The following is a 13,329-nucleotide window of genomic DNA, read 5'->3' on the forward strand; positions in this document are numbered from 1 at the left end:
TTACTTACTAGCTATTCTAAACTACTAGCTATTTTGTCTGGTTTACATATTTGACCTACTTTTTAAACCCTTATGTACAAAAAAATGTCAGGTAGAAAGTTAACTTTTTGTTTACTTGCAACTTAACAGAGTTAGACTGGAATACACTAAGAGTGTTTTCTGGCACAGGTTTATCTTCAGGTAGGAAAGGTTTACCCTCAAAATTCCCAGTTGTCCCAGTTTGAAGGAATGAATGCACCAGTGCTGATCAGTGGTGAGCTGTTACTGCTAATTTCAAAATTTATACAAACAGCTTGAGACTCTCATAGTGGAAGAACAGTGGTGCATGATAAAATCTTCCTCTTCAATTGTTGCATAAAATGTCACTCATTCTGGACAATACATGGTGCAAACAAGTAAATGTTTGACTGAAACCTGTCTTAAGCAGGCTTTGGAAATATGAAAAAAACTGGCAATAGAATCTAATAGATAAATTGCACTCTGAATTGTATTCAGTACATTTGGCATTGATTTCAGGTCCATAAAGAAAAATATGTTTCCTAAGAGAGTGTCCTGCTTTACATAGCTTTCCTGTTCTTCATAAGGCGTATATACATATATATATAAAGAAAGTGAAATGATAAAGGATGATAGATAAAAGCACATTAAAAAAATCTTTCTTCTCACAACAGATAACCTGACAAAGAAGTTTGCTTCTTCATTTCGGATTTTATATTTTAAACCTTTCATGATTTTCAGTCAGGAAAGGGAGCTGGTTTGGTGTCAGTGGCTCGCCCCACTTCATCAAACAAATGAGTAATTATCAATTTTATTTTCACCAAGAATATTATCAGCTGAGTATATCTCAAGATGAAGATATATCCACGATAAATCTAAAAGCTGTCTTTCAGCACCATCAGCAGTGTACAGAAATAAAGAATATTTCCCTCACTACAAATATTTGGGCATAATAATACACTGTGAGTTTTCCAAGTGCTTATGTCAGTAAGGACCATAAACCCTAATGCATTTTATCCTCATCTTCCTCTCAGCAAAATGTCTATGACAAGGGACTCAATGCAAGGCAGTACTCTCTATTCTGCACATCAATCATTCCCAGAGATGCCTGACCTCATTACCCTATTATCCTGGCTTAGGCAAAGAATAATACATGAGTGCAGCAAGAGTAATACATTCACCACCACTCTTCACCTCATCTGTGAGCTGGTGCCCCCCAGACTGAACTGCCTGGGAACATCAGGGCATCTTTATATTACATCTAGTGTGTCAAATATTTTAGAAAATAGAATAATGCCATCCATTCTTAATATTTTCCAGGGGATATGAAATCGTGTAAACAGGACTTAACTCCACAGTTTCTTTAAATTTGCTCCAAAGGTCTGAGAAATTCTTGGATCCTATGGCAGCAAAGTTGTTTGGTAGCATGGGGTGCTGTGCAGAAACAAGCTTTTACTGGATCATGCCAACAGCAAGAAGACTCTCACTCCTTTTGTCTTCACTACCAGGTTAATAAAAAGTAATTGATTCATTTTTTGCTTAATTATATTCATCTATAGAAAGAATAGGACTCATGTTAGAAGGACCACTTGTTATTTCTGGAAATGCAAATTCCAGAGCAGCCAAGTCATTAGCTAATGTGGGACTGCAACCTCCCACTGTCATTAGCCACTGATAGTGTATGCTTTCTGCTACTGGTTTCAAATGTCCTGGGTTTTCCATATGCTTTTTTTTTCCAGGGGAGTCAGAACAGCTGCACCAGGAAGGTTTTCTTTAGAGAAAGTTAATAAAGCTTTATATTTTTTCAGATACAGCATGAAAAGGTCTTCATTGCTTATACAAAGAATGACTGTTTGCAATACTCCACTGACATTTTGTTAGAAAGGCTGAATGAAAGCTGACAGATCCAGGTCAGCACTGTTCTATATCTTAGAGCAAAGACACCTGCTGAAAAGGATGTGATTTTTTTTTCCATTACTAGCCTGTGGCAAACTGAAATCCCTTTGGAACTCAGATGTACAGTAAAATGATGTATTAATTTCCACCATCCACATTTAGCACTTAGATGAAAGGCTGGTTCACAGCGAGAGCAAAGACAGACAGCTGAAGGCTCAGTTTAACCATGTCAGGTTTTGGGGATAAGGTGAATCTCAACCAAAGTGAAAATGACCCAGCTCTTGAATTCTTGGGTAGGATTCAGGTTGCAGAGCTGGATTACAGCCATGAGTGTAGCTGATCATTGCTTATATCCAGCTGAGACCAGATCTGAAGGGTTTATCTGGAATCCTCTGCAGGTGGAATGTGAAACAGGGCCCTTATAACCCTTATGACTTATGGGATGTGCAAACTGTGTCCATGCAGAGCCTGGCTGTCAGAGTCCCAGGAAGGAGATCAGTGACTTTGTGGACTCAGCTCTGGCCTATTGATATACCTCTTAACAGCAATTTTTGACAAGCCCTGAGATTAAGGTTTTTAAGACCTAAAGAAATGCAGACCCCCTTAAGCAATTCAAGTAGCAAATTGCAATATATGATTATTACATAACATTATGATATAGTAGATGTTTCCCTTCCAACTCAGCATATTCTGTGATTCTCTAAAATTTTCCAATAATTCCAAAGCTTTCATCTTATTTGGATGGTTCCAGATCTACCTGAAGTCACTGACTTCAAACACTGACAATGTGTCTGCTATGAACACATCATCATAACTGAGATTTCACAGCTTCATCAAGGGATTTCTATTTCATGGAGATTCAGCACTATAACTGCTCAGCTGCCAAAAAGTTTACTCTTGACCAAAGCCTGCTTTAATGTTTCAGTGACATTAGTGTCATTTGTAGAATTAAACTCAACTATTTGTAAAACATTATCAAAGATAGTATGATAAATTAAACTGCTATTTTTCCTTAATCATCAACAGAAATAATATATTTTATCTCTCTGCCAATAAAGAAATAAATAGTAAATAGTAAATAGTAAATAGTAAATAGTAGTCTATGTATTCCTAGTGCTGTTACACAAATATTTTAAACATTATTATATTAATTAATTTAATCTAATAATTATATAATTTTTGTGTTGTTATTATTATTACTTCATTTTAATATTTTGCTCTTTTTCTGTACAATGTGACTTGAAAGGTGTTTGAGAAGCTTGCCATCAGTACCTGATTTTTGGGGTTTTTTTTGTAAATGTAACATATGTCTTTCCAGAAAAATGACTACATTTATTAAGATGACTTCAGATTCTGGTTAAGAGGTGACTTTCAGTGCCAGGGATACAAACTTACCATGTAACACGAGGTTCGGGCCAGCCAGCCACAGAACAATTAAATCTAACATTCTCCTTTTCCCAGATAGTGTGGGAACGAGGCTCAATGATAAATTCAGGAGCATGTAAAAGTTTATCTTGATTCAACTTTTTATGGAATGCCTGAGTCTCTTCTAGCTGGAAAAGAAACATTTTATTTTACACTTGATTATAACAGCAGTTAGAAGTGAAAATTATTAATACCAAACCAACCAAAAAAAAAGGAAACCCCCCCCACAATTTTTATTTAAACATCCAGATAGATATATGTAATGTATTTATCTCACCTGGACACAGAAAACAAAGTTTTCATTTTCCAGAAGTTCGCCTTCCAAAATAACTAGATTTGATTTTACAGGCCTTTACCCCCCTCAAAACTAGTCTAAGTAAAATAATATTCAACATTTAATTACTTGTTTGTCATTTTAAATACAGAGTGGAAGGTGAACTAGGCCTGAAACTCAGATGTATTCTGCCCTTGTGCTCTAATGGAAGGCTCTCTGTGCCTAGATCATCTCTGACAGAACTCCCTTCAAACCATTCCTTCTGATAGGATCTTTCGTCCTCCCAAGGTAACTGGTTCAACTGCTTGACTATCCACAGAGCTAGAAAAAAACTCCTAATATGGTATAAATCATCCTTTCTGCTAAATAAAAGACTTATTCCCTGACTTAACTTTCAAATATATGGAGAATTACAGGTGCCTGTATTCAGATTATAAAAAGAGGACTTTTATACTAGGCAATTACAGTTTTCCTTACAATGTTTTCTCAGTCCTGAACAGCATCTATTTTTCCTCAACATTCATTAAACAGTGACTGCTCATTATCATAGGCTCAACAGACTCCAACACAATTAAATAACTGCCCCTTATGTGTTACTGATAATACTTTAGATCGGTATTTATTTTTATACAACTGTGATTACATTGACTGACGTTAAATTTGTGACCTTTATAATTCTCAGATCCTGAAGTACTTCTAATTAGCCAGGCATTCCTCATTTACTTGTTCTTTTCCTTTTGTGTAGTAATTTCCATTGGTTGTTATCAAATTTCATCCTCACCGTTTCTCAATTTTTCAGATGATTTTGACTTTTACCTTGTCTTTGAAGGTGTTTACACCCTTTCCAACCTTACGTCATAAGGACATTTTATAGGCATATTGCCAATTCTGCTCAAAACAATAAACAATAAAATACAGTAACAGTATAGTATAGTAAGTAGTGTAGTAGTAGAAATAAAGTAATATATTTGCTAAATGAAACCTATTTGCACTTACATTTCCTGCCATCTGGTCACAACATATTTGTAGCTATGCTCTGAGTATTATTTTTTAAGCAGTTGGACAATAATGCACACAATTAGAGATTCAGTTCCAGATTTCTTCCCTAATTTACGACTAATTTACCCTAATTCTACCCTAATTTATACCAAATGATTAAAACTCTGGGGTGAACACTTTGGACAAGCTTGTTCTCAGGCCATAAAAGTCCAGAGATTACCCATTCACCTACTTATAAGCAAGATATAGATAGATAGATAGATAGATAGATAGATAGATAGATAGATAGATAGATAGATAGATAGATAGATAGATAGAGCCACCTTTATTGTCTGCCCAGCAGCTGCCTCATCCTCCGGGTGAAGGATGCTGTGCCATTTAAATAGGTGTGGGCATGACCAAAGAGCCTTCCCTCATCCCCTACTCTGTCCTTTTCTCTCAGCACAACAGAAGCATTCCTGGTGCCTGCCTTGGGCACTGTGCCTATCTCCTTATCCATTTGATACCTAGATAACAAGAATTTTAAGTAATTCAAGAGATTTCCATTAGAAATACTTAGGTTTATTACTACCATTATTGTGATTGCCCATGGAGTAAATCAGGGCATTGGTTTGCTAGGCACTTTACAAACACCAAACATAAAAAGAGTGATTTTCTTTTCCAGCTTAAGTATTAATTTCTAGTCTTTTACCGTTTTCCTCATGGCTACACGTTCAGCAGACTCCCGGATCGCCACTTTCCTTGATTTTTTTTCGTGATGTTCCTCTTCAGAAGTTGTCTTGGCCACCTTGCTGACACTAACTCCTTCCCCCGTGGCAAAAAGGTTCCTCTTGGCAACATAGGCAGCACTTTCTTTAATTCTCTCTTCTTCAGTGTCTGTGATACCACTGATATTCACTTCTCTGAAAGAATTTTTGAAAAGCAGAATCCCATTGGAAAATGCTGAGAACATATTCCATTTCTACTTGCTACCAAATCAGCCACTACAGTGGCCAACACTCTTCTGCTACTACACTCTCATATGTATTCAAAGCAGAAACATGGAAGGGATTCTGCAGAAAGACTGAGTATTTCACAGTTGAAAGTCATGGCCATTTCCAGGGCCTCTCCCTCTAAATATGCCATGCACATTTTCAGTTTAAACATTATCCTTCTGTGGTTTTTTTATCTCCATCACTATAAGGATGAGTGTGAGGCATATCCACAGATTTCCAGGTGTTAACTTACAATGATTGTAACAACACTGCCAAAGGGGCAGGAGATGATTGTAGCTGTATAACTATGTCCTCATTCATGATTTATAAACCCGCCCTTCCCCATATAACCGCAGATAACAAAAATTCTCTTAGTTCATAGAAAATTCCATCCCATATTGCTTTCAGGAGGATAATTATGGACTTCCTTGAAGCCTCCTCTTCAGGCTTGATACAGAGGTGAGACACAAAGAACTCTCAATGCGTGCAATCCTGTTCACACACTCACATCTGGATGTACCTTTGAAACAATACTGTTCTGGCACCACAGCTGCTGCAGGGGTGCATACCCAATGAGAGTTCCTTGACCTAAGAAGCAGCATTTAAGAAGAAGCAGAATCCTCCTGCTGAATTTTGTTACTTGAAGGGAACATTAGACATCACACTGAAAACAAATTCTGTTCAAGTTCTCATTAAGTACCGTCTTGCAAGCACTATAGAAACATCACCTCTGTTTCTAGAATGCACTCAAGCACAGCCTCTCTTTTATCGTAAAACACTACTGCTAGTACAAAGCAAAAAGATAGAAGGAAGAACCGTTTTTTTTTTTTCTTTAAGACTGCCAATATTATGCATTTGATAGCACATTTCTATACTCAAAAATTTGAATTTAAGTTCAGAATTAAATGTCCAGCCCCTTATCTATTAAGTCAGTTTGGTGAGATGCAAGACAGTCAAGCAGTGGAATGTGCTGTAAACTTAATTACATTTAACACCTGCAGAAAGGACTAAAAATCTTACTTGACAGCACAGAGCTTTGACTACCCTCAAACTCAACTTTCTGTGTTTCAGTCTGCTTTAAGAGGATGATCCTTAAGAAATCAGTGGAACGATAGATTCCGTCCACCTAGGCACAACAGCTGTCCCCACAAATATCACCTGAAGCTTGCAGATATATGGAAGAGGTTTTTAAAAACAATTTTGAAAATCAATATAAATATCTGCATTCATTTTAAATGAATCCATGGCATTTTTCTTCAAAGGCAAACTGATACTATTTCCTCTATAATTATAGTAGTTAAGGTCTCAGCAACTTCACAGTATGGACTGGTTTCTCAAGGCATTAAGCATCTTTTGGGAGCTGATGAATATCCTCTGACTAAAATGGAACTCATTCTAGTCATCTGCAGTTGTAATCCCCAGATGCTTTTGATCAACAGTATTAAATATTTACATTTTCTAATAATTTCTCCCTGTTATAATCTTCCCAGATCAAAGAGAAATGTTCCCTGAAACGACAAATGCACTAAACCAGCAAATCATACCATTTAAGAGTTGATTTTACAGTCAAGTCTCAAGGGTTTCAGTAGAAAATCATTTTCAAAGCAGATTCAACCCCAAATGGCACAGGCAAAATATAATTTTAAGGGTATCTGCCATCCACAGTCCTTTGGCATAGGCTTATTACTGATTGCAAATAGTTCCATGAGCCACATCAGCAACTTCAGCACTTACGGCATTATATCAATCTCTAGGTGCTTTACTGTCTAAAATACTGTCTGCCTGTCCACGATTTTCTCTAGCAAGGATTAGTCCAGGTGTTTAAAAGGATCATTTGCAAAGTAAATAATCTGAGCAAAGTATTTTTTTCTACAGCAGAACCTGGGGGTTCTGAAGTAGAACTAAATAATGGAAATGGTGACACATTGCTGAAGGTCACCCAGCTTCAACAAACCCACAGAGAGATGACCTTTATAAATAACTGTTCCTTTTAACAGCTATCTGCCCATGGGAAACAACACATCAGTTTCACTGGGGAATTTGGGAATGACATATAGCATGCACATGGTTCAGTGGGCTTCAGCTGTTATCTTTCAAACAAAAATAAATATCTGACAGGAATGTGGCATGCAACTTCCACAGTCCTGGTATGTGGTCATGAGCATGATGCCAACAATGAAAAGCCTACACCAGATACCATTTCGTGCCATGTTGGGTTGAGCACCCAACAGTCATCATATGCTCTTTTTAACTAATTTTTAAAAAATTTAAAAAACAATCCCAAAACAAAATTAAAACTTGTTGGATAATTTCAGTGGCAGAAAAGCACACACGGCTTTTTAATTTGCCATAAGCAAAAAGTAAGATTAACACACACACACAAAAAAACCAAAACCAAACCAAACCAAAAAACCCCAACAATGTAAGTAAGAATCTGACAGTATCTATTAATGTAGGATCCCAAATAGGACCCCAAAATATTTGACAGACAGAAATAAATAAAGCTACACACCATCACGTTGAGTTAGATATTACTGTATGCATTAAAAAAATAAAATAAATGAAATTATTTCTCAGTATTTGTTAAGATGTTAACATGATGTGCTAAGATCACAGAGGCCTGTAAAAAAGCTAAGTACTAACCAACAGTCATATTTTTCAACTATTGCCCAAAACTATAAATTTTACTTGTGTAGATTCAAGATACAATAAAATGGGAGGATATTTGTGCTTGAGGGCATGGGAGACAGATGATGGTGAGCTGCAAATCTGCTACAGAAGCATAAACACTGGCTGAGATGCAAAAGTAGTGAGAAGCCTTGAGAATATGTTATCTCAAGTTTTGCGTGAGACTAATATATGTTTATATGTTTCTATCACAGAAGATATAGATGAAACTCCAAAGCAATTTCTTAAAAAGGCAGCAGTGTGTTTCTTAATGTTTGTTGGATCAAAGAGCAGTGAAACCAACACAGGAATGTACAAGGCATGAGAAAAAATACTCTGAGATAGTGGGAGGGAGTTAATAAAAAACAAAACTACTGTTCTCATCACAAAAACATCACAAATGTTCAAAAGTCCAGAGCAATAACATCCTCCACTGACAAGCTGGAAATAAGTTCACATGAAACCACAAGTTTGGATCTAAAGCAGAAGTGCCATTGGGTGTTAATTAAGCAGTAGACAGAAAAGCACTGGCTCCCAGAAACAACTTGGAAGTGTCCCTTGGAAAACGGTGTGCTGCAGAGGAAAGACAAGTTGAAGGGAGGTTTCTGTTCAACTGCAGCTGGGCAAGAAAATCTTTTCCTGGCCTCTAAACCAGGAACCAGTTTTCCACACTACACCTCAGCATGTATTAATCTGAACAAGTGACTATGCTGGACTGCTGGAGACTCCTACTAAAATCACCATGCCATCTCCCAAAAAGGGCAGGGGAGCCTCTTTGCTGATGTTGGTTCTGGCTTCCACATAAAGTTCACATTCAGCTTTACTGAGAACACTGCTGTAGTAAGATGTCTTACATCAGTGGTAACCATGCAATAAATACCACCAACACGTGAGATCAGTATGAATCATTACAATGGATTTAAGAAAGCATTTGGCTTTATTCCAGGTTTGCCCTGTGCCAGGACATTAGCACGTTGTTTCATTGTTTCTATGTTTAATGCTTGGCAAGAGATATTTGATCACAGAACAAGTCTTCAAACCAAAAGAATAAGCTAAATAATGTGGACAACGTGTTTGTCAGGTTCCAAATAGGCAGGGTTCTAATTATATTTTCATTTCATAGAAAGTGGCCCTGACGATGTGTTCAAAACAAAGTCCAGACATGTAGGTTCATTCGTCCTGGCTCTGGATGAACAACATCCAATTTTCTGCCAGTCAGTTGACTTCTCTTTGTCTTTTTAACACTCATGTGAAGTGGAAAGTATCACCATAAGATCCGCAAGTGTAAAGACAGATTAATGGACTTTTTATTTTATAATTTGTTAATAAAATGTCAGAAATAAGATACCAAACAAAATGAAAATGAACATACCGTCCTGTGAATATGGGCACTGAGTAGTCTAAGGCTTCGTTCTCTTTGTCCTCTGATATCAAACTCTGTTTTGCTCTCTTTGCTTTGGGACTCATCTTATAGGATTGATCTTCTATCATTAAGTTGGAATTTTTCAGGCTGAAATAAAAAAAATTATTCTTAAAATCGGAGAAAAAAGCTGTTAAGAAGCACTCAAAAATACAATTAAAGTACTAAAATTTTTTGCTGTTTTGTTTTGTAGTCAAGAATTTATAATTTTAATAGCCGTAGTTTCAGGGTTATTAAACACATAACTAAGCATACTTTTGACAATCTCATCATTACAAACATATCACTTATGCCATTTAAAATTAAATCTAAATAGAGTAAGCAATATACCTGGTAGCAATGTACTTCTAATAGCTTTTGGTTTGGGACTTGGGAAGATCGTTTAAGTCTCTCTACAGAAATTGTAGGGCACTGCATTGCTCAGAAACCAGTGCTGGCATTCCCACTGCTCTCCATACCTCTCCAATCCTTTGGAAGGGAGGAGTTGAGTGAAGTAGCACCATTTAACATAGCACAGATAAATGGAGGGTGACTGAAAAGGAGGAAGAGCCTTCCCTTGTCCACACCAGCCTGGGAAGGACTCTGAAGAGCATGAAACATATTTGAGGCAATCACTTTAGGTTATTTTTTGAAATAGTTACAAATTGTGTCAACAAAGCTTGAAACATCTGGTCCTCCTTTGCCAAAGCAACACATCTCTAATTCCCCTTTCTATGGAATATGCTAATTGTTTGTCAGCCTTTTATAAATCCCTAAAATTACTATTCACCTTTCTTGCAACAACACCACACAAAATCACATATGAGTCTGCTTCTGGCCTGGGGATTTGTCTACACAGTATGAGCTCTCTGCTTACATGTGCAGACACAGGAGCAGAAGGATGGTTTCTCATCAAGGCTCATTAGCCCTGACATGTGCCTCTGCCAGGGATAACCTGCTTCCCACACCCTGGATAGCTTACACTGGTGTCTCTACACAGCACACTGGACACATATATCAAACCCCATGCTAACACTGGGCCCCTGGGAATGTTACACATGCATAATGTAATATAATACTATATCCTTGGGCTAATGTTTTCCTTAGGCTGTATCCCTGCAAAAGTACCACCACCAACACACAAAGAGTGCTTAGTTTCCAAAATATGTGCTAGTAACCTATCCACTGAGACTGTGTGTGTGATGTCACAGATCTACTTTCATTCTCCCATCTTTCCTTCCTTCATTTCTTTGTGTCCATAACTTTGCCCAGGCTGCATTCTCTCCCTACCCAGTTCCTGCTAAAGCAGTCTCCCATTCTCTATCTCCCTTACTGTCTTTCTTAATGTAATTCCTCTGTGCTCCCCAGGTGCCACCATCACCAAGCCTACAGCACTGCTGCCAAGAGACGCTCGGTACAGGGGGTAAAAGCAACCATGCACTGCTTCTCCTTCCTTCCTCCTCTCCCTGTAACCTGGTTTCCACACAAAAGAAGGCACAGCCAGTGAGGGACTGTGGCACACACCGCAGGACTGAGGCCAAGGGCTTTCCATGTCAGGCACCACTGGGTCAGCCAAGGCATAGGCCACATCCACAGGAGAGACATGCTGTGGGCTCTGGCTTTGGCACCAAGCACTGCCCAGGACAGAGTACAAGAGAGGCAGATCCACCTTGAGGGACAGAAATCCAAGCAGAAAACACTCGGGAACAGTCCAGGCAGGGAAGAGACACACTGAAGTGGGATGTGCAACGGCCTTACTCCTGGGTTAGACAATGATGTGGTGCAATCACTATGGCAAACCACAAATGCACTGGGACAACTTATCAAATAAGTGATAAGAAACATCAAAGTCAAACTGTTTTCATTATTTTTCTTAATTGAACTAGAGTCTGTAAGGAGCTGCAGATCTTTACTTAGCAGGTGACTTTTATTCCTGTCCTATTTAAAAATGGGTCAAACATGGAATTTTGACAGAGATTTGACTCTGTTAGATTTCCTTAGTGCTTTAGGCTGAATCTGTAAGGAGGCCACTTGATTCCTGGTTGTTTCTAGATCAAGAAGGATCACAGTACCAATTGAACTTAAAAGTTAAGTTAAAATGTCTAGAAGTTTCTATTTTCATAAATGTAGTTGAAATGTGGTGAATATTTCAGCTCAGGCTGAAATTACAGCACTGTTAAATCCAGACCAACACATTACTCCTAAAGGAGAGTTTGGCATTGCAGTCAGTTTAGTTTTCATTTAAGGTCCAGATTACACGCTCATGCAGGGAATTAATGGGAAGCATTTATAGGAATTCCCATCACTCCCTGCTATGCATTTTGTTGATATCTTTCCTGTATGGTAGTGAGGGTTTCTTATCTTTCACTTATATCTCTCTAAGATTATTTGAAAAGGCAAGAATAAATTGCTTTAGGTTCTGTTTGTTTGGAGGCTGGTTTTTCACTCAAACACTCCAAGTGTTTGAAGTTGAATATCTCACCCCCATGACCATACCAGAGCACCCCACTGGTGTTTCAGAGGGGTACCTAGAGTCACTCTGAAATGTTCCTTAGAATTGCACTGCATAAACCAAGAGATTAGATGAATAAATTTGAAGATGCAGAAAATGTTTCTCATTTCTAGATTCTATCCTTTGTTTCTATTCTGGCAGAGCTAGATGGAGGCTAGTAGAAACATATAATCAAATGGAGCTCTTTGCTTGAGAAAATAGGTTAAACATTATTCTGTCATGAAGTTTATTTCCCCGTTTTCCTGTGTTCTTACTATTTCTTCCTGTACAACACAAAAACTAAATCCTGCCTATAACCATTATTTAGGTGGCCCAAAGGAGGACTCCACTTCTTGAACCAGATTCTAAAATCTTGCCCTTTATTCTAAAACATTCCAACCTTTTACCTGATATGTGGAACAGAATCTCCCCAGAGGAGCAAGAGGAGGGTATCAGTGCTCTCTAGTTTCATAGGGAGGAACAGTACCATGACCTTTTAACATCTTTCAGCCTCATTTGATATGCCCATCTAGCATATGTATATTTTTTTTTTCCACATCAGATACTATCTGTACTGGCTTATCAAGGTTGATGACCTAAGCTACTGTCCTTACTTCAGGGTGGTTTTCAGCATGTTTAAAATATCAATGCCAGCATTTTTCCAGTTTTTCATAAGAGCCACTGAATTGTAAAAGGCACAGGAATTGTTCTGTAGAGATGTAAAAATCAGATGCTATTAACTTTTCCCTCTAGCCTAACAGAAGAACTAAATAAAATACTGTGCAGGGTGTCTGCAACTCCCAAACAAATTATTTGTTCTGTTTTGATGTCTTATTCTCAGGCAGAGAATATGTTGGCACGGCCCTTGTTTCTGTGCCTGAAGGGACAGGTTTCCCACACTGCCCAAAGAGAGTCTGGACCCAGTGGATGTAGCAATGTGTTCTGGAAGCAGACCACAATACCCTCTTCTTTAGTGATTTCACTCCTGCATGAAAAGGCACATGTAAGCTCTTTTACACCTCTCCAAAATCATGTTTCTTGTCCTAAGCAGGAAGAGATGATGTATACACAATGGTGGCACCAGCTGCACCTGCTGGAGACGCTCCATTAGCCATGAGGCCTTGTCCGGGCTCCCTTTTAAGCAGCTGCTTCTTTCCTAATATGCAATATTTTAACTTACACTTACTGTAAATAGGAGATAGTATAT

The 13,329-nt window shown here is 38.0% G+C and overlaps 1 protein-coding gene across 6 annotated transcripts in view; it reads right to left on the reverse strand.

Moving 5' to 3' along the window:
* The window catches only part of MYOM1 (myomesin 1), a 96,130-nt gene that overhangs the window by 56,181 nt on the left and 26,620 nt on the right, over positions 1-13,329 (reverse strand). For all 6 annotated transcript variants that reach the window (XM_063395942.1, XM_063395916.1, XM_063395924.1 and 3 more), the window contains exons 3-5: positions 9,605-9,742; positions 5,283-5,493; positions 3,289-3,446 (exon numbers count right to left, since the gene is read on the reverse strand). In XM_063395942.1, the coding sequence (XP_063252012.1) occupies positions 3,289-3,446; positions 5,283-5,493; positions 9,605-9,742 (507 nt within the window). The remainder of the gene's footprint in view (positions 1-3,288; positions 3,447-5,282; positions 5,494-9,604; positions 9,743-13,329) is intronic.

Source organism: Prinia subflava, chromosome 1, assembly GCF_021018805.1.
Source record: "Prinia subflava isolate CZ2003 ecotype Zambia chromosome 1, Cam_Psub_1.2, whole genome shotgun sequence".
Lineage (NCBI taxonomy): Eukaryota > Metazoa > Chordata > Aves > Passeriformes > Cisticolidae > Prinia > Prinia subflava.